This window comes from Puma concolor, chromosome B2 (genome assembly GCF_028749965.1).
Source record: "Puma concolor isolate L17-30 chromosome B2, mPumCon1.1.hap2, whole genome shotgun sequence".
NCBI classification, from domain to species: domain Eukaryota; kingdom Metazoa; phylum Chordata; class Mammalia; order Carnivora; family Felidae; genus Puma; species Puma concolor.
In genome coordinates, this window is record NC_141671.1 from 48,462,623 (window position 1) to 48,485,541 (window position 22,919).

At 35.6% G+C, this 22,919-nt stretch overlaps 1 protein-coding gene across 1 annotated transcript; it reads right to left on the reverse strand.

Annotated features, from left to right (window-relative positions):
- Window positions 1–580: 580 nt before the first annotated feature.
- On the reverse strand, window positions 581–18,345 carry CRISP1 (cysteine rich secretory protein 1). Its single transcript, XM_025925887.2, has 6 exons — window positions 18,223–18,345; window positions 13,526–13,616; window positions 12,301–12,449; window positions 8,999–9,096; window positions 6,694–6,782; window positions 581–1,166 (listed from the first exon to the last, which is right to left on the reverse strand). The coding sequence occupies exons 1-6, from the start codon at window positions 18,232–18,234 to the stop codon at window positions 1,039–1,041; spliced, it is 567 nt and encodes a 188-aa protein (XP_025781672.2). The 5' UTR covers window positions 18,235–18,345; the 3' UTR covers window positions 581–1,038.
- Window positions 18,346–22,919: the final 4,574 nt, after the last annotated feature.

Consider the following 22,919-nt stretch of genomic DNA (forward strand, 5'->3'; position numbering starts at 1 on the left):
AAGTGTGTTGCTGTGTGCACAAACACTCCTGATAAGCTCTGGTCATGGAGTGATATTGGGAAGTATTCAAAAAGTTGCATTATAATTTGTGTCACATTTCCTTATAGATATTTAGCATATGAAGTTCATTGGGGATCACACAAAAAATTCTCATCCTCAGAGTAACTTGGTTTCTACTGCCTCTTTCTTACACATGATATGACCAATGATGAAAACCTAGAGAATTTTCTTTTATACAAACTTGTAGAAAGAAAGATCATATCTATGGGGGGAAAAAAGAACAAACTGAAACTGAAAACAAAACACCAGGTGCTGGGATCTCTGTGTGGTCATACACTTTAGCAGGTTTCTTTAGTGTGGAGATTCACTAATATTTATGTCTGCATTTGAAATAAGGGAGACAATATCTTCTATAGTTGTATTATATTTTGTATATAATCAGTGCTGAATATGTATTTTGTTAAATTAAGGAAAACAATTCCACCCCTGCTTTACAAATGTAGATATCAAACAATAAGACATTTAAATCACTTCCAATTAAGCAATTTGTCTTGTAAGTAATAAGACTGGACTCTTTGATTGCTTTGTGAATTATTTTAATCATCAATTTAAAATAGAAGTAAAGTTAAGATATAAAGAATTACAGTGCATGTTAGTTGGGCAGGAAAGACAAACATCGAGGAGGTAGCAGGGGAAGGAGTTAATAGCAAAAAGACAAAGTTATTGTCAAGGGGCCAGTTATACCATGAGTTGAATTTTGTCAACCTGAGAACTACAGGTCACATGATTTAAACGTGGGGCAGGTGTTGGGCTGGACGCTTCACTTCTGTAGTAAGGAACATTAAACCAGTGTTGGATCAGGACAGGAGTGGGTGGCATTGATGTAAATCTACTGATGCCTGTATGTGCTCAGTAAAAATTAGGGTCTCACATGTAATTAAAACCAAATGAAACTCAGCAAAAGCTACAGAAGCAAAGTAAGGTAGAAGGTGTAATCCAGCAGACATTTTCTAACAGCACGTTATACTTGCAAATATATTATTTTATCTCCGTGTCACACAGACAACTAGCTTTGCAGAACTCTTGAACCCACTGGCGGCTGCATCCAAAACTACGTTTTTGTGTCTTACAGTTATTGTATTCATCATAGTAGAGGCAGGGGTTAGCTGGAAGGACAAAGCATGTTTACACCGTATTATCTCAAACATTCACCATCACTGAAGAAACAGATAAACTTCTCAAACACATAAATGAAATTATCCACACCCCACATGTCCAAGGCCTCTGGAAATCACCAATCTTTTCTCTGTAACTGTGTGTTTGGTTTTTTAGATTCCACATGTAAGTGAGATCATATGGTATTTGTCTTTCTATATCTGACTTATTCACTTAGAATATGCCTTCAAGATCCATCCCTGTTGCTGTAAATGATAAGACTTCCATTTGTTTTATAGCTGAACAGTATACATAGTGTATACACACACACACACACACACACACACACACACAAAGATACACAGTATACTATACATAGTATATACTACACTATATACAGAGAATATATATATACATACACATACATATATACATATGTACACATATATACATATATCTGTATATATGTACACATATATACAGATATATGTGTATATATATATATGTATATACACACACACACCATATTTTCTCTATCCATTCATCTGTCAATGGACACTTAGGTTGTTTCCATGCCTTAGCTATTATAGGTAATGCTTCAAAGAACATAGAGGTGTAAATATCTTCTTGAGTTAATGTTTTTGGTTTCTTTTAGATAAATATCCAGAAGTAGAATTGCTAGATCATATGTTAATTATACTTTTTAATATTTTGAGGAGCCTCCATACCATTTGCCATAGTGACTACACCCATTTACATTCCCTTTAACTGCACAGAACGGTTTGTTATTTGCCACACCCTTGCCAACATTTATTATCTCTTGTCTTTTTTATGAGAGCCATTCTAACAGGTATGCATTATATCCCTGCATTTCCCTGGGGAAATGATGTGATGTTAAATACTTTTTCATGTACCTGTTGGCCATATGGACATCTTTGGAAAAATGTCAATTTAGTTCCTCTGCCAATGTTTTAATTGGATTTTTTAATTTAGCTTTCTAATTTCTTTATATATTTTGGAGATTAACTTCCTATCAGACATATGATTTGCAAGTTTTTCCCCCATTCAATAGGTTGTCTTTTCATTTTGTTAATGCATTTCCTTGTTTTGCAGAAGCTTTTTAGTTTGATGCAGTCCCACTTGTTTATTTTTGCTTTTGTTATTTTCGCTTTCAGTGTCAAATCCGAACAATCATCACCAAGATTGATGTTGAGGAGTTTGCCCCCATGTTTTCTTCTAGGAGTTTTATGGTTTCAGGTTTAATGTTCAAATCTTTAATCCATTTTGAGTTGATTTTTGTGTTCAGTGTAATATATGGGTCCTGTTCCATTCTTTTGCCTATGACTGCCTAGTTTTCCCAACACCATTTATTGAAGAGATTGTCTGCTCCCTTTGCATGTATTTGGCTTTTTTGTTGTAAATTAATCAACCATGTATGAGTTGGATTATTCCTGGGCTCTCCATTCTGTTGCATTGATCTATGTGTCAGTTTTTATACTAATACCATGCTGTTTCGATTACTATATGTAGCTTTGTAATATAGTTTGAAACCAGGGAGTTTGATACCAATAGCTTTATTCTTTTGTCTCAAGATTGCTTTGGCTAGTTGGAGTCTTTTGTGGTTTCATATAAGTTTTAGGATTATTTGTTCTAATTCTATGAAAAATACCATTGAAGGGGCACCTGGGTGGCTCAGTCAGTTAAGCAACACATTTTGGCTCAGGTCATGATCTCACAGTTCGTGGGTTTGAGCCCCACATTCAGCTCTGTGCTGACAGTGTTGAGGACCCTGCCTGGGATTCTCTCTCTCTCCCTCTCTCTCTGCCCCACCCCTATGCATGCTCTCTCTCTCTTTCTCCCTCATTCTCTCTCTCTCTCAAAATAAATAAACTTTAAAAAATACCATTGGGATTTTGATAAGAATTGCACTGAATCTATAGGTAGCTTTGGGTCGTATGGAAATTTAAAAAATATATTAATTCTTCTAATCCATGAACATGGAATATATTTCTATTTATTTGTACCTTTTTCAATATATTTCATCAATGTCTTAAAATTTTTGATATATAGATCTTTCATCTCCTTGATTAAATTTATTCTTAGGTGTTTTTTCTTTTTGATGCAATTGTTTTTTTAAATTTCTTTTTCTGATAGTTTGTTGGTAGTGTACTTAAAATAATGGATTTTTGTATATTGATTTTGTATTCTGCAATTTTAATGAATTCACTTATTAATTTCAACAGTTTTCTGGTGGAGTCTTTCTGGTTTTCTATACATACTGTCATGTCATCAAATAGAGACTGTTTAACTTCTGCTTTCTGATTTTAATTATTTGTATTTGTTTTCTTGCCAAATTACTCTGATTAGGACTTCCAGTACTATGTTGAGTTAAAGTGGTAAGAGTATTCATTCTTCTCTTATTCATGGTCTTAGAGGAAAAACTTTTCACCACTGAATATAATACTTTTTGTGGGCTTGTCATATCTAGCCTTTATAATGTCGAGGTAAGTTCCCTGTATACCCAGTTTGAGAGTTTTTATCATGAAAGAATGTCAAATTTTGTCAAATGCTTTTTTTGCATCTATTGAGATGGCTATATGATTTTTATTTTTCATTTTTTGGTGTGGTATATCACATTGTCTGATTTGTGGATGGTGAGCCATTCTTGTATCCATAGAATAAACTCCACTTGATTGTGGTGTATGATATTTTCAGTGTATTGTTGCAATTGTTTTGCTAAAGTTTGTTGCTCTTTTTGCATCTATGTTCATCAGATATATTGGACTGTAATTTTTTTTTTTTTTTTTTTTTTTTTTACTGCAGTGTTCTCACCTGATATTAGTATCATGGTAATGGTAGCCTCATAAAATGAGTTTGGAAGAGTTTTAGAAGTATTGGTATTAGTTATTTAAATGTTTGGTAGAATTCACTGGTAAAGACATCTGGTCTCTAGCTTTTCTAAGTTGGGAGGTTTTTTATTATTGATTCAATCTTCTTCCTAGTACTTTGTTCACAGTTTCTACTTATTCATAGAACATAATTATATTCACAGAATATAATTATTCTGTCATTCAGTCTTGGTGGGGTCATGTTTATTTATTCATAATTTAGTCTTTGTAAGTTGTATGTTTCTGGGAATTTATCCATTTCTTCAAATTAGTTGTTTAATTTGTTGCCATACAGTTGTGCATAGCATTCTTATGTTCTTTTTGGTTTGTGTGGTATATGTCTCTTCTTTATAATGTCTCTAATTTATAATGTCTCTAATTTATAATGTCTCAGTTATAATGTCTCTTCTTTAATTTCTATTTTTAATTATTTGAGTCCTCTATTTTCTTCTTTTCCTTCCTCCTCCTCCCCCTCCTCCCCCTCCTCCCCTTCCTCCTCCTCCTCCTCCTTCTTCTTCTTCTTCTTCTTCTTCTTCTTCTTCTTCTTCTTCTTCTTCGTGACTAAAGCTAAAGATTTTTTCTGGGTTATCTTTAACAAAACAGCTCTTTCATTGATCTTTTCCATTGTCTTTTTGGTCTCTATTTTATTTATTACTACTCTGATTTTTGTTATTTTCTTCCTTCTGCTGACTTTGAGCTTAGTTTGTTTTTTCTGTAATTGAGGAATAAAGTAAAGTTGTTTTGAGCTCTTTTTTAGCTGTTGTTAATAGAGGTATTTATTGTTATGAATTTCCCTCTTAGAACTAACTGCTTTTACTACTGTTATATACACTATATTAATTTATTAACTCCCCTATTTTATAAGCATGAATTTTGCTTTTATAAAATTTATTTGATTACACTAAGTTGATTATACCTACATATCCAGGTCTTTATATTTTTAGGCTTGTTTTCATTCCAGGGTGGCCCAATTTTAGATATCTATCTTTCTTCAATATTTCATATATTCTCATGCATCTGTAGGTGATCAAAGGGTTTAAGATATGCATCTTCTGTGTCATAGATTTAACCTTCTTAAGTAATAGTTTCTCTTTTCTACTCTCATTTTACTTCTCTGACATTTTTTTTTCCACTATAGACATTGCTTTTATATTTTGGATTAAGAAAATGTACCCCATTCAGCAAACATAGATAATTAGTAGATATTTTCTTTCACAAACAACATTTCTTTCTAGAAATGTGGTGTAAAAAGTGAAGTTGAAAGTGAGACAAAAGGAAGAAAAAGAAAGAATAAAGGAAAAGGAGAAAGAGAATATCTATCTATCTATCTATCAAGAGAGAGAGAGAATTTGAGAAAGATAAAAAGAATCCATTTTCCTTACTTTAAAAGTAAATAGGGGCACCTATGTGGCTCAGTTGGTTAAGCGTCTGACTCTTGGTTTCTGCTCAGGTCATGATCTCATGGTTTATGAGTTTTAGCCCTATGTCAGGCTCTGTGCTGACAGTGCGGAGTCTGATTGGGATTCTCTCTCTCACCTTCTCTCTGTCCCTCCCCTGCTCACACACTCTCTCTTTCTCTCAAAATAAATAAATTAACTTTAAAAAAATTAATAAAAGTAAACAGAATGACTTGGTCAGGTGTAGGAAAATAAGTCTTCTGGCTTTCCAAGTCTGAACTTAAAAGATTTTTTTTTTCTGGGTTAGTTATTTCTCTATGAACTTATTGAAAATTTTCTTAACATTATCCTCAGGGATTAAGGAATTGTTTTCAGAAGGCTCTAGAAAAAGGAACTTTGCCATCTAAAGGAACTTTTGCTATCTAATTGGATGCCATTTAGTGAATACCACGTTGTAGGTAAGGTTTATTTAAGAATTAAAAGGAAGTAGGGGCACCTGGGTGGCTCAGTTGGTTAAGTGGCCAACTTCGGCTCAGGTCATGATCTTGTGGTTCACAAGTTAGAGCCCTGCATTTGGCTCTGTGGTGACAGCTAGAGCCTGGAGACTGCTTCAGATTCTGTGTCTCCCTGTCTCTGCCCCTCTCCCTGTTCATGCTCCATCTCTCTCTCTCTTTCTAAAAAAAATAAATAAATAAACATTAAAAATTTTTTTTAAAAAAAAAGAAAGAAAAGGAAGTATTGTAAGGGGACAGTGTGACTATCGTCTAATATGTTCTGATGTGTCAGTAGGAACATAGAAGAATAAAGATCACTCAGTAAGAAATTACCTGCCCTAATAAGTGGTCAGGCAGGTAGGGGAGTTATGGAGTAGCAAGAAAGCTGAGAGTGCTGGTATCCTGAAAGAGTATGTCTAATTCCAAGGCTGCAATGAGAGAACCCAGAAACTTTTTTATAGATCACAGAAAAATTTATACTTCTATTTACATCTTATCCAGGTTTCCCCTATTAGGGTCATTAACTTTAGGGTGGGAACTTGAGTTTAGGCCTAGACATTCTAATTTCCATTCCAATAGATTTAATCAATCATCTTCTTGGTCACTCTGGGAGAGTGATCTTTGGGAATATTGATCTTTCCTGTGAGATGGTTCAGATAAAAGTTATAGAAAAGTGCAATATTGTCAAATGCTTAATTTTAAGGACACATGGCTCCTGGGTCAACAGTCTACATTAAGCAAACTGAATGTAAAACTTACTACAAAGTTTATTTTCACAGTCATTTGGACAGTCTTCACATGGATCTCCCACATTATAAGGTTCATTCCTTTTGGCAAGATCATTGCCCCTTAAAAACAGAATAAAGAAAAAATTGATGTAATAAAATTGATGTTTGAACAATGCATATAAAAGTTTACTTACTTTTATAACAAACTTTGAAAACAGTTTTTGAAAACCACTTCTAGATAATGATTATAATATTTAAGATCGGTTTAAGATTTCTAGATTTACAATGATGAAAATTTATCTTTTTGAATGTATAACAGGTAACTGTGGGGTCCCAAGAATGTTTTCAGACAATTTACACCTATTTGGACAGTCAAGTTCTAACAGGATTGGGGCCTATGAACAGTCAAATCTTACCAAGCAGAAGAGCTTTAGAATCACTTATAATAGGTCATTTTTCTTTATTTATACTCATAAGGACTTGGTGAATAGTCATGTAAAAGAGGATGTTAAGAAAATTTTGAGTCTAATTGGAGATGTTCTAACTTCATCTTGCACGATGTCATGAAAAACTTGATACATGTTGCTGCTTGTGTAGAAACACAGGGAGCATTGTAAAAGATGAAAGTCCCTCAGTATGGCTAAATCTAAAGTGACAGATTTGGGGGAGAGAGAGTAGAGAGAGTCTCTAGTTCTAAGCTAATATGAAATTCAGAGAAGACAGTCTTACCTGCAGACATCTAAAAAAAAAAAAAAAACAACAAAAAACAAAACAATGTGGATGATAGCCAATTCTTAATATGCTTGGAAAATAAAATAAATGTTCAGCATTCTATTTGATAATTTCCCCCTTTGATATCTGAATTGTTAGAATTTCACTTTATTTCCTCTTACTTTTTTTTAAACTAAGCTTTATTCCCAATGTAGTACTTGAACTCATGACCTTGAGATCAAGAGTCTCATGCTCTACCAACTGAGCCCTCTAAGCACACCTAAATTTCACTTTATAAAAGAATATTATTACTTAATTTAAGAAGGGATTTTTGTCAGACAGTTGGGCTAATCTTTGCCATAGAAAATTATCCTACCACATCTCTGTATGTTTTACTTTTGTGTATTGTCAGAAATTCACTAGAGACCACCAGCCCCAGCAAAGATTTAGTACAATTTATGTGTTGTAGATGCAAAGAGATCTTACTGCCTTCAATACTAATTACATAGATAGAATCATAACAAATATTAACTACTGAAATCAAGAAATGACAAGACCACAAAATAACTCATATAGAGCTATTATATGAATATATCTATTGAATCTATACTGATATTGGAGACCTCATTTGAAGTATGAATATGGTAGCATATTACCAGATAAATAGTTTTTGCTGATTTATATTGAACATCTTTTATTTTGCAACAAAAATGAGGGATAACAGTTAAACATCATGTAAACAGATATTTGTGGTAAACTATTGGGGGAATATATCCTGTTCTGAACAGTCTCTAATTTTTCATAATTACCACTGGAGCCATACAGTGTGCCCTTATGGGATTCTGCAATCATTGTCTGAAACTGATTTTACTCTCTAACCACAGTTGATAGGGTAAAGGAGTCCACTTATTCTTCACTGAAGCAATCATATTATCTCTTGTGGGAATTGTACTCATACCATGATAACATGGAAATTTAATTTCTAAAGAAAAGACATATACTGAGAGACTAAAAAGCTAACCATGAGAACACTTCAATTTTTGTTTGTTTACTCTTGATATTCCACTATATTTCTGCCCTTGCATTCTAAATATACTCTTGAATTGCTTAAGTAAATATTGTTTCTTTGCTTATGCTAATCAATAACACATAACAAGACTACTGGTAATAGCTTTGATTTTGGACATTCTACTAATGAGATATAAATTCATTTAAAAAATATGATATAGGGGCATCTGGGTGACTCAGTCAGTTAAGTATCTGACTCTTGATTTCAGCTTAGGTCATGATCTTATAGTTCGTGAGTTTGAACCCCCCCATCAGTCTCTGCCTGACAGTGCAGGCTTTTTGGGATTCTCTCTCTCTCCCATGACTTTGGTCCCTCCTCAACTTGTGCACATTCTCTCTCTCACTCAAAATAAATAAATAAACTGTAAAATGAATATGATATAAATAAAAATACATGTGTGATATTTTAGGTATTGGCTAAATGACATTTTATCCCTAAAGTTCTGCTTAACTGAAGTGAAATATTTGTGTTTTCTTATGTAATGTTTGAGAAACTGGATTATGTAAGGAGGATATATTTCTAACAGCTATGTGAAACAAAGCTGTATAATACATACTCATGACAATAGTGACAAACATAGAGATACTGAGTTGACATTCTTTTGGGGCATGATGAGATTCCACACCCAATGAGGTAAGAAGTGGCCCAAACTACCTGTAAAGACAAAGAGATGTTTTTAATTAATAATTTGATGTTTTGCTAAATGATTAAAATACGTATATTGTTACCCATGGCTTAAAATAAACATGTTTGCTTCCAGTATTCTTTGAGCATGACTTATTAGGAATTCATAGAAATAGCAAGATTTCCATGTGTCTGGACAACAAACATGCATATGCACACTTAGTGGCCATCCCTAATCCTGGCTCATTCCCTTATCAAATCTATGTGGACAATCAGATAACATGATGAAGACTGCTTGGTGGTTATGTACAAAATCAGGGGTGTCTGGGTGGCTCAGTCGGTTGAGCATCTGACTTCAGCTTAGGTCATGATCTCAGTTCGTGGGTTTGAGCACCGCGTCGAGCTCTGTGCTGACAGCTCAGAGCCTGGAGCCTGCTTCAGATTCTGTGTGTGTGTGTGTGTGTGTGTGTGTGTGTCTCTCTCTCTGCCCCTCTCCTGCTCATGCTCTGTCTCTCTCTCCCTCTCTCAAAAATAAATAAAGATTAAACAAAATCAAAGCATAGGAGGAAATTTACTTAATCACCAGGGAAAAGGCATAGTGTAGAGTTATGAATTGGCCTTTGAAGCAAAATGACTCAAGTTCAAATTCTATCTCTACCACTTTCTGGCTGTATGGTATTTACCAATTTGATTTATATCTTGAAATTTTTTGTTTTTAAAGTGGGATATAATAATATCATTTTCTACATCATAGGTGTATAGTGGGTATTGAACAATAAAATTTTTAAGTGTTTGGAAGAGGAAATATTATTATCTGAGTATGATGTAACTAAAGGTCTTATGATGTAAATAGTGGGTCTAGTCTACCTTTATCTGAAAGAAATAGAAGGTAGGAATTGATGTCACAAATTTGTCAGATTTTTAGCTCTCGGGGTGACCATTTTATTTTTATCCTCTGTTCATAAGGTAAATTATATGAATACATAGTCTAATGTTATAACATTCTTGAATTCCTAGCACATACCCTTTTTGTACAAGGGTATCAATCTTAAAATAAGAATTCTACTTGCTAATCATTTATTTAGAATTTCTGCATTGTTATCTATAAGTGATTAAGTCTATGATTTTAAATAGGCAGATAGTCTTGAAAAGCAGAACAAAGCTGGAAGTCTTATATTTGCCATTATCAAACCTTACTACAAGCAGTGGCACTTACATAACAATAGACAGATAAACCTATGAACTGAAATAGAGATTCCACATATAGATCTTCACATGTATGTTCTAATGATTTTCAAGAAGGGTGCCAAGACCATTCAAGGGGGACAAAAAAAGTGGGAAAAAACTAGATATCCACACACAAGCAAATGGACAGTACCTTATACCATATAAAAAACTAACTCAAAATGGATCAAATACCTAAGTGTAAGAGTTAATATCATAAAAAACTCTTCAAAGGAAACACAAAGAAAAACCTTCATGATATTGAATTTTTCAGTGATTTCTTGAATGTGACACCAAGAGCACAGACAGAAAAGGAAAAAATAGATAAATTGGACTTTACCAAAATCAAAAATCTTTGTTCATTATAGCATTATTATTATCAGAGTGAAAAGGCAGTCCATGTAATAGGAATTAATATTTGCAAATCCTATACCTGATAAAAGATAGATACCTAGAATATGTAAAGAACTCTTATAACTCAACAACAAGAAACCAAAGAACCTGATTTAACCCAGCAGCTCTAATTAGAGATGGAATCTCTAAGGAATTAATTTACAAGTCATAAGTGTGGGACCATGATCTGATAGGATTTGTGTCCTTACAAGAAAAGGCACTAGAGGCACTCGAGTGCTAGCTCTGGTTCTTGTACTCTCTCTTTATTTCTCTCTTTCTCTCTCTCTCTCCACTCCGCCCCTCTCTCTGCAAGCATTAGCAGAGGAAAGGAAAGGAAACTCCATGCAAGGATATAGTGAAAAGAAGACAGGAAGAGAGCTCTCACAAACTATGCTGCAGAAATTCACAGACTTCCAGCCTCCAGAATTATGAGAAAATAATTTCTGTTGTTTAATTCATCCAGCCTGTGATATTTGTAATGACAGCCCAAGCAGACCAATACAGTGTGTGGATGTGAAAAACCAGAAACTTCATTGCTGCTGGGAATGTGAAATAATGCAGTTATTGTGGAAGACAATATGCCAGCCCCTCAAATAATTAATTATACATAGAATTTCCATATGATCCAGAAACTACACTTAGGGGTGTATACTCAAAAGAATTGAAAGCAGGATATGAACAAATATTTGAACTCCAATATTCATACTAGTCTTATTCTAGACAGCCAAAATTGGAAACAACTTAAATACCCATCAGTGGACGAATGGATAAACAACCAGTGGTAAACAGATATGATGGAATATTATTCAGCCTTAAAAAGGAATAAAACTTTGACACATGCTACAACATGGATGGATGTCAAATGAGAATATAATGCTAAGTGAAATAAGGCAGACACAAAAGGACAAAATTTTTATGATTCTAGTTATATGAGGTACCTAGAGTAATCAAATCCATAGATACAGAAAGTAGAAAGGTGATTGCCAGAGGCTGGACACAGAGGAAATGGGAAGTTGTTGTTTAACAGGTGCAGAGCTTTAGTTTGGGAAGATGAAAAGTTCTGAAGATATATAGCGGTGATTTCTGCATAAGAATTTGAATACAGTTAATGCTACTGAACATTAATGCTGCATAATTTAAAAGTAACTAAAATGACAAATTTTATAAAATATATACATATATTATATATGCATATATAGATAATTATTATGTGTCATATATGTATGTATACATAATATATGTGTATATAAATAATATTATATACATATAATTTTTTACAATAAAAATAAACTAGAAAGAAGAGGATTCTCTGTACTATAAGGTACTGTTATTTTCATTCTTTACAAATATCAAAAATGTAATATATAAGTGACGTTTTATGATTTTGTTAATTTCCAGAAAATCAAATGTGTAAAAACGGAGACTAAGCAGTTAAGCAGCTTCTCCAAGCCAGCTATTGAGGGAATCACACTTCCTTGTGTTCCAAATGATAGCAGGAACTCAGTGGGTCAAGTGTAAGTTTGCAGGAAAAGGTAGAATGATTTTCTCAGTCATCTATATTCCACACATGCTTATAGTCATTTAAACAATGTGTATATTTGCAAGTATGCAGGTTACCTGAGTATAATGCTCAATTGTTATGCCATTATCCATTGACGTCCATTCCCCATACTTGAAATATTTAGATTCGTTGTACCAGATTTCAATTACATGTGACCATGAGATAGCATAAGATGTCAAATGCATATTTTCTCCACAAAAAGTATCTGAAAGGGAGAAAACAGTCTGTGTCATACTCTATGAAACCTGGAAATATAAGGACACTTTCCTCACTTCCATTTTACGAATGTTTCTCTTATCATCTAAGCAATGTCTTATAAAAAGAAAGCTGACTCAGCTGTATCTCTGCTGGCAATCATCTTTCCCACTGATGAGTGAATTTGTGGTACTTAGGTTTGGTGAGAAGTCGACAGTAGGAGATGATGTGCAAGCTTGGAAATCAGCTCGACATTTCAGTCTCCAAGCTGATGGAGAAGGGTGAAACCAATCCAAGCAGCCTGTGTGTTGTAACAGGGCCTGTGACTTGCAAACAGCTACCCACAGGTATTCATTATGCAAGGACCATGAAACAAACATTTGCTCATTTAGCCATCCACTGGTGATGTGGGTTCTTGACCAAACATGGTATTCAGGAATTATCTACCTTTCTCTGAGACTCATATTGCTAATTCACAGGTCAACAATATTGGGCAAAGATGCCCAATAACCTGTAAATATGGAAGTTTCATTAGTATCTTTGAAATATTTTGTAACAAGCAAGTATCTCAAAAATGTTAATAATGTCTACTTGTGTAGGAAGTATTAATGGCTTTTCTGGAAACAAGCAATGGACATTTATGTCATGAGATGGACTCATTTTTGAGCACCTAAATTTGTTCACATGTACAGCCCAGTCGACTTGAATATAACTCACCTATCATCTGTATTAGTATTTCAAAGCCAAAGATATCCCTAATGCATTGTTGTGTGTAGCTGAAATAACTACATAGAATAGTCAACTTCCAGCTATCCAGCTCTCCATCCAGTTATCACTGTATTACTCAACTATTCTATAATGTTGAGACTTTTGATTCTTGTTTCTGATGATCAGAATCTGGAATTTGAAATTTTGAAATATCCAAGTTTAAAAATTGATAATAATAAAAGTGTAGTGGGCCACAATCTACTGCCATTTATGGGGCCCATATAATATACCAAAAGACTTAACTTACCCTTGCCAGGTTATTTAACAATCACCGAAGACTTCTGAGTACCAAGGTGAGTCATGTAGACATATACCTACTTGTAATTCGCCTCCTAGGTGCGCTGCTCTCTCTTAATTCGCACTGTGTTGACAACATTCTGGCATTTTGTGCAGCTTCCTCACTCCAGTCCTACAGTGGAAGCGTACAGTAGAAGTGCTTGGTCTTATTGGTATTTCCATGATAATATTTTAGTTTATTGTTTCTAAAAAGCCAAGGTTAGCAATATCTTCAATTGTATAAGCTAACAATTTAAATAATATTATTAAATGTTCTGGTTAGAAGAGGAAGATGAAACTTTCAACTTACTACTTTAGCCCTTGAATTTACAAAATCAAAATTTGGTAGTAATGCTCAGATGTAGCATTCTCTCTCAGAAGTATGAAAGAGTTTAAGTAAATGCTTTCTGTAAAACAGATCAGGGTTAGAACTCCATTCTGTTTTTTTTTAAGTTTATTTATTTTTGAGAGAGAGAGAGAGAGAGAGAGAGAGAGAGAGAGGGAATGCAAGAAGGGGAGGGTCAGGGAGAGAGAGGGAGACACAGAATCTGAAGCAGGCTCTATGCTGACAGCTCAGAACCTGAAATGGGGCTCGAACCCATGAACTGTGAAATCATAACCTGAGCTGAAGTTGGACAAATAACTGACTGAGCCACCCAGGCGCCCCTCCATTCTGTTATTTGATAGTAGTTTTATCTCTGAAACATTATTTAATCTCTTTGAATATGTTTCTTCCTCTATAAAATGTGACCCTCAATGCCTAATAGCTTGTTCTAAAGTTTTAATGTAATAATTCATGCAATACAATTATGATATGACAAATCTTATAGTATGTGCTCGGTAAATAAATGATGGCTATGTACAGTGTCACACATCTCCATCTAAAATGACAAATGATAATAAAAAATAGTATCTAATACTACATGCCAGGATCTGTTACCAATTCTGTATGTATATTCCCTTCTCTTGGCTCACAGAATCTCCACAAGATAAGTACTATTATTATCCCCATTTGCAAATGGGGAAAATGAGGCACAGAGATGTTGCATAATTTCTCAGGATGACACAACCAATAAGGAACCAAAAAAAAGTAGGATCCAGCTTATTATACCTTCAGAGTGTATGTTCTTAACTCTTAATGTGTGTCAACTGTGCTGAGTTGAAGAATTTTGTCAGGTGTATCTCCAAGTAAGTTGAAAGGCAGGAAGTCTATATCACCAGTTATGGAACTCTGTGGCAAAATTCTCCCTAATACTCTTTAATCCTCACAGGGTGTACATCCACTTAAAAGACTGTATCAATGTCTTCACGCAGCACATTATCAAGAAAAGTTGTAGGCCTTGTTTTGTAATATAGACTGAGACATAGGTCATTCACTTACTCTTCAGAATAAGTTTTGTATGACACCTAACTGTAGGCTTTGATTGTTTCACGCAACAAAAGTTGTATTTTACTGGTGGATACATTTTAACTGAGGGAGTAGAGATGACACAACACATCCCATTAAGTCCCAGGATCTCCTGGCAGTGGGAATATCATCATTGCATGCACTAATAATCTTGCCTACTATGACCAGGTTACCAAGTGATTAGGACTAGAAATCATCCGGATAATTTACAACTAGTTGCTTGTTGTGCATGTTGTGATGCACTAGCAGGTTGCTTTCTAAACAGAAGCACTTATTTCCTTGCAAGGAGTCCCGCCCACTCACAGCTCTCTTGTCTGTCCTTTCTAAAAATTGTCCTCATCCAGGAGCAAAATCACTTCCTGGAGGTAGTTTGTACCCAACAACTGGTAGATGTGGGAATTGTAAATGACAGGCCACCTCCCTCCAACTTAGGACAATTCAGAAGGGCCATCCTAGCTGTACAGCTTCCTGAAAAATTAGCTGAAACCTCTGTCATGACAATGTCACAACCCAGCTTTTCTATATGCCCAATGCTGCTTCTCTCTCTACCTCTACAGGTAGGTGTCATTCTGGAGATTGTTCTCCAATAAACATCCTGTGTGCTAATCTCCGTCTGAGTATGCTTATCTTGTATAACTATCTGAAACATTCATCACATACTATGTGTGGTTCAGACCTCTTTGCAGAATCTCTCTAGAATATTACCTCTGATTAATGGTGGTAAGATACTCCTTTTGGAGGGGGGAGTCATGGGTGGCTCAGTTGGTCAAGTATCTGATTCTGGATTTTGGCTGAGGTCATGATCTCACAGTTCATGGGTTCAAGCCATTTGTCGGGCTGACAGCACGGAACCTGCTTGGAATTCTCTCTCTTCCTCTCCCTCTGCCTCTCTCCTGTTCATACTCTCTCTCTCAAAATAAATAAACCTGAAAAAAAAAGATACTCTTTTTTGGGTGATGTATCCATGATTAAAATCACAAGTGAGTATTTATGGTTATTGCACCAAAGCTATGAATTCTGTCCTTAATACCTGATTCCATTTAATCAGCTTCTAACCTTATGTATGAAAACTTTTCTTTTTAGAAAACCTCTGCCTGGCAGTTATGACCAGCTCTTCAGCCCTGCTGTAACTCTATCAATTCCTTTCTTTCCATGTCCTATATATTGTTTATGGGAACAATTCAACTCCCATATTTCCTTTAAAATATGATTCAGTTTGGGGCACCTAGGTGGCTCAGTCCATTAAATGTCCAACTCTAGATTTTGGCTCAGGTCATGATCTCGAATCTCATGAGTTCAAGCGCTGCATTGGGCTCTGTGCTGGCAGTATGGAGTCTGCTTGGGATTCTCTTTCTCTGTCTGCCCCTCCCCATCTCTCTCTCTCTTCTCTCGAAGTAAATAAGTAAACTTTAAAAAAATAAAATAAAATATGATTCAGTTTTACTGGTGAGCTTAATTTATTGTCTTGATCTTTCATAACTTTACACTTCAGCACTTGAATATATTTATTCTTACATTGTGCTCTATTTCCTTTGTAGTTACCTTTAATTCATAAAAAGTCTCTGAAATCAGAAGTTATATTTTCCATTTACTCTAAAATTTTTCTTTAGTACCTCCTAACTGTGTTTGCTTTCCTGGAAACCAAGAAGTTTGAACCCTGTTTGTCCTCAGGGAGGCAAATAGTTAAGAGCAGGTGCCTGGAGTTGGACCATTTGCATCTGAATCCTGACTTATCCAGTACTTATTACTTTGGATGTTAGCTAATTTCTCTGAGGTTCAGATCCATCATCTGCAAAATGGAGATGATAATATAATCTACATCAGAGAATTATTGATTTAAATGAATTAATGTAGGGGTGCATGGTGGCTAAGTGTCTGACTCTTGATTTTGGCTCAGGTCGTGATCTCATGGTTTGTGAGATTGAGCCCCATGTGGGGCTCAGTGCTGACAGGTGGAGCCTGCCTGGGATTCTCTCTCTCCCTCTCTCTCTCACAAAATAAATAAACTTAAAATAAATAAATAAGTAAGTAAGTAAGTAAATAAATAAATAAATAAATAAATAAATGAGTTAATGTAATAAGGTTCTAAAAGAGTGCCTGTCAACAGTCAGCACAATATATATTTCAGTTACATCACTCACAATGCAAGACTGACTATGATAGCTACTGATTTTTATTGTTTTGTTTGAATAACACTTTTGATTCTAAGATGACCAAGAGATAAATTTCAAAATAATTTTTTTATTCACTTACTTTCCACCCTTTTTCATTTCCATGAGAAAGCTGTCCTTTAGAATCACCTTCCAGAGCCTGCACTATTTCTAACTCTTGTACTTTGGTCCATCCAGGGTTAAAGGAATTGGGATAAAGTTGCCCAGAAACCTGAGGGATACTTCTGGGAGATAATGAATACAAGCCTAATCACCTGGTACATCTGAGACTGCCCTGAATTTGTTTGTTTTATAGCACTTAATCTGCTCACACAGCAGGTTTATAGTGGAAAGACCATTTGTCTTATCTTTTAAGGTGCAAGGGAACTGGGAAATAGATTTGTCAATATTTGTTTATCTGGCAGCACCCCCTGACTTAGAATCTGGGCATCTTGCTTCTCAGGTGAGTGTCTAGCCTCTGGGCTGCTCCCCAGTGAAGACAGTTATGAAACGCCTCTCTCACTTAAAGCTCACTATGCTGACAATGCTGGCTGGCAGCATGAGCTTCAGCTGGGAGCTTGTAGTGGTCTCTACCCCAGACTTCCCCAAATCGGGATCTCAGACAGTGGGGCCCAGGAATCTGTGCTTTACCAAGTTGTTCAAGTAATTCTTAGCACGCTCAAGTTTATAAAGCACTGTGTCAGGGTATATTATGAATGGAGTTAGACTGTCTGAGTTGGAATTGTTGCTCTGTCATTTAATAACTGTGATTTTGGGAGAGGGCATCCAGGTAGCTCAGTTGGTTAAGCATCTGGCTCTCAATCTTGGCTCAGATCATGATCTCATGGTTTGTGAGTTCAAGCCCCACACTCCATGCTGGCAGTGTGGAGCCTGATTGGGATTCTATCTCCCTTCTCTCTCTGCCCTGCTCTGCTCACACACGCTCTCTCTCTCTCTCAAAATGAATAAATAAACTTTAAAACCAACCAAACAAAAAATCACTGGTTTGGGGAAAGTTACATACCTCCTCCATGCCTCTGTTTCTTTTGCTGCTAGGCCAAAGTTTTCTTTGGGAAGACCAAACTTTTAGTAGATTGAAAGTGAATAGAAGTTAAGTAAAAGCTCAGTTAACACTATTACTACTACTGACATCATCGTCGCTGCTATTTAATTAATCTTACCATCTTCAGCATGTTGCTGGCTGATGGAATTACCCCTCTCCTGAGGTTGTTATGTACAGTAACGATTTCTTCTTGGACAGTTGCCAATTCAGTGAGGAGTGTGTTGTATGGAACTGGAGCTGGTTTTGCCTGTTACCAGAAAGCTATTAATTAGTGTCGCTTCTTCCATGTGCAATTCGTCTTATATAATATATCACTGGCAGACCTATAGCCGTATGAATTTGTGGTTTATATTGAATAAATCACGATCTACAGCATTTTAAAATTTACGATAGCTCAGGAGATTAGTTTCCATTTCTCCTGTGCTATTTCTGTGGGTTTCTGAATGTCATCTGACATTTTATAAGTCTATAGCATAATGCACTGAATGCTCTGTGATTCTTTTTCCCCCCCAGTTTATGATTGGTACTTTGGGGCATGTTAAAGCACTTTTTATCAGGCAATATGAATCACAGTGGAAGATATCTTGATTCCCTTCCTTGGCTCCTTCCCCACCCCATTTACTGTAAGTGTTTTCCTTGTTTCCCAAATAAACCACTTGCACTTGAATACAATCTTAAGGATGTGTCTAATCTAAGAGTTTCATTATTGAATACAAAGCCCCTACTATCTCCAATTCAGAGTCTATATTTTTATCTAATGCAAATGAAAAAAGCATTAATGTTTACATCTGTATGTGTACATATAAAGTAGAATGCAAATCAGCTACAATCTAGAATTCCTGACTGTTCTTTTAAGCTGTTTACCTTTTATCCTTCAACTAACAAGAAAACTAAATGACATTAATATTTTGTGTTAGCATTTGGGGAACCTGGGTGGCTTAATCCGTTAAGCATCTGGCTCTTGATTGAAGCTCGGGTCATGATCCTCTCACAGTTTGTGGAATCGAGGACTACGTCTGGCTCTGTGCTGACAGCATGGAGCCTGTTTGGGATCCTCTCTCTCCCTCTCTCTCTGCTGCTACCCCACTCACACACTGTCTCTCTCAAAATAAATGAATAAACATGTTTTAAAAATTAAAAAAATATTTTAGGTTAGCATTAATTGCTATAAAAAGCAGCTTCATTCGTGTGTATGTTATGTATCACATTTACTCATGCCTTTTACTAAAAAAAGTGGCAAAATCTAGGTAGTATAATTTGAGTAGTATCTATTTACTCCTCAGCTACCACAGGGCTATCAGCAGAGTTTCTGAATGGATGAGATCCAACACCATACCTTATTCAAATAGAGTAGTTATTGTCATTTACTTTATGCCAACATAAAATGGTACGGGGGAAAGGCAAAAATATGAAATCCAGAGGACCCCTCTAGAGACTGTCCCCTGTGAACATCATTTTCAAAAACACATTCATGTGATGCTATTTTCCTTTATACTCCAGGTAGCTCTAGTCTAGACTACAGGAAAGGGGGGGAACCCACCAGAATCCCTTTACCATTTCCAAGACATAACTTCCCTTGCTCCTCTGAACTCTGCTCCACTGAAACTCATGACATATTGCTCTACCCTCTCATCACTGACCGTTTACTCTCCTATGACAGTTTCCCTATTACTTCCTCTCATTCACAGAAATTGGGTCTCCTGAAACAAATTCATCCTGTCCACCCATTTCTTCAGTCAACTCAAGGACTGCCGCATTCACATGGATGACTCCAGCCACCTGATATCTCAGGCCCCTTGAATTCTCCCTCTCTTAGATGGTTCCTCCAAGTGTCTTTAGTCTCCACCATGATGATCACAGTCTATATCTCATAATCACTGCCAAGTGCCATACCTCCCAAATCCCCTGGGCAAACTTTTCCCTGCCTCATCAGTTCCTGCTCTCCCAAGTTGCCAAGGTCAATCACTCTTTTCAACATATTCTAGCCTTCTAGCTCATCATTTTCTCCATGTCCCCACTCTTGAATTTTCTTTCTTTTCTATTCATGTACTCTTATTTCAACAACTCTCTTGCTAAAATATCGAATCTTTTCCCTGCCCATCATTATTTAGGAACACCCCCACTTTGGATGGGACCAAAAATTTCTTTGCCTGCATGGAGTCAGATGAGCATTGTCAGAAAAATATCCCACAAAATGACAGATATTGGTGTCATCCCAAATCAGGATTTCTAATCTCAAATTGCTCGTTAATTTTTCTCATTAATTCTATTAATTTACCATGTTAACTCACTTTGTCTTTTTCCACAATGTTATTGTAGAACTTGTGCACTCTACCTCAGTAACATTTACTTCTCTCAGCAGATTGTGATATGTGCTAGTTTCCTCAGTAAAGAGACAATATCTGATGATAGCTGTTTTAGGTTTTCTTGGCCAGTCTACCAATCTGCCTATATCTGTTCTCATTCTTTCCCCCTTACCTTTTGTGGTACTACTGAACAGGTCATACTTTGTTGTTGTTGTTGTTGTTGTTGTTGTTGTTGTTTGCTGTTGTTGTTGTTTTTAAACTATTTTATTGAGGTATAATTGACATGTGAAAGCTATACATGTTTAATGTATACAATTCAAGGAGTTTGGGTAAGTATACACTTGTGAAACCATCAAGACCATAAACAAACAAACAAACAAACAAAAACAAAAGACCATACATAACAATCACCTCTCAAAGATTCTCCCTGCCCCCTTTATTATAACTATTGTTATTATTTTGTCTATATTGTAAAAACATGTAACTTAAGACTTACCCTCCTGGCAAATTTAAAACTGGATATCCACATGCAAAAGAATGAAATTAGATCCTTATACCATAGATAAAAATCAACTCAAAATGGATTAAAGACTTAAATGTAAGACCTGAAATCAGAAAACTCCTAGAAGAAAACATAAGTATAAAGTTCCTTGACATTTGTCTTGGCAAGCACAGACAATAAAAGTAAAAATAAACAAGTGGGATTATATCAAACTAAAAAGCTTCTGCACAGCAAGAATTGTTTCCTTAACAATCAACAAAATGAAAAGACAATTTAATGAATGGGAGAAAATATTTTAAGCTATATACCTGATAAGGGGTTAATATCCAAAATATATAAAAACTCATATAACCCAATAGCAAAAAAACAAACAAACAAACAAATAACCTGATTAAAAAGATACACAAAGGACCTAAACAGACATTTTTCCAAAAAAGACATATAAATGGTCAACGGGGTATATGAAAATGTACTTAACCTCATTGATCATCAGGGAAATAAAGGTGAAAACCACAATAAGATATCACCTCAGCTATTAGGTGCACTATTGTTAAAAAACAAGATTTCAAATGTTGCAAGGATGTGGAGAAAATGGAATCCTGATACACTGTTGGTGGAAATGTAAAATGGTAGAGCCATTATGGAAAATAGTATAACAGTTCCTCAAAAAATGAAAAAAAAAAGTCATTCTTTCAATAGCTTTGTCCCCAGTGTTATTTACCCTATTCTCTTCCACATTTTCCCAAATTTCACATTACTCATTATCTTCCAGTATATCTTCTACCATTCTTTTGTCTTGGTCCTTCCCACTGGCATTTACTCATAATCATGTTGCTGGTAACTTAAACAAACAAAACTTTGCATTTATTCCACTTCCCCACTCAATCACTGTACTTTCTACTTTCCTTCCCTATCACAATTTCTGAAAATGTTGCCCATACTGGCTGTCTGTAATTTCCCACCCTCCAGTAATATAGTCTGCATTCACCCTTCCCCCACTTATTCCAGTAAAACAAAAGTTCTATAGTAGGAGTAATATACCCCGTCTCAAGCCCCTCTTCTTTTCCCTGGAATTAAACAATGTCTGGAGAAATTTCTGGTTGTCATGACTGGGTTGGGGCGAGTACTCTGCCATTTTGTAGATACAAGTCAGTGATTTTGCTAAACATCCTGAAAGTTTCAGGACAGACTCCCCTGACAAAAAATTATTCCATACAAAATGCCAGTAGTTCTGAAGTTGAGATATTTTGTTTTGAAACAGCTCCTATTAAGGTCACAACATGCTTAATTTGTAAGTTCAATATTCTTGTAATGTCTTCATTCTACTCGATCTATTGGCTGCTAACTCCTCTGACTAAGCTCTCAGTATAGAAATAGTCTTTCTCTCCATGTAAGGGACAACACATTCTCTTCATTTTTTCTCCTACCTCTCAGATTTCTCTTTCCTCACCTGGACTGACTATGGCTATAGCCTGACCTCTTACTGGCCTCCCAGCCTTCAAATACATACCAACCCCCCCCCCCCCACACTCTCCTTCCAACCCCTCTATCCAGTCTTCCACAATCCATTCTGCAGGAATCTACCAGAGTAAATATTTTACAACACTGACACAATGGGTCTCTTTCCTGTTAAGTCTTTCAACAATTTCTTAGAAAAACTAAATCTTTTATAAGGTCTATGAAGATCTTGCTGACTTCTCAGCCTCTACTTAAGACATGCTCCCCTACTTTTATCTGCTTTTGTCTCAGTGATTTTCTTTTAATTATTGTAATGTGCCAGCTTCTGTTCTGCCTCAGAGTATTAGTCCAAGCCTGTCACTTTGTTAGTATCCTCTTTTGGCTTGCTCTACTAGGTGATGACAATTAACCCTTCAGATCTCAGGTCTACCACCACCTCATTCCAAGAGAAGTCTCTAATTACCTCAGACAAGATCAGATCTCCTTATTACCTGATCACGATTTCCTGTACTTTTCCTACAAAGATCTTTTTGTGTAACATCTACTAGA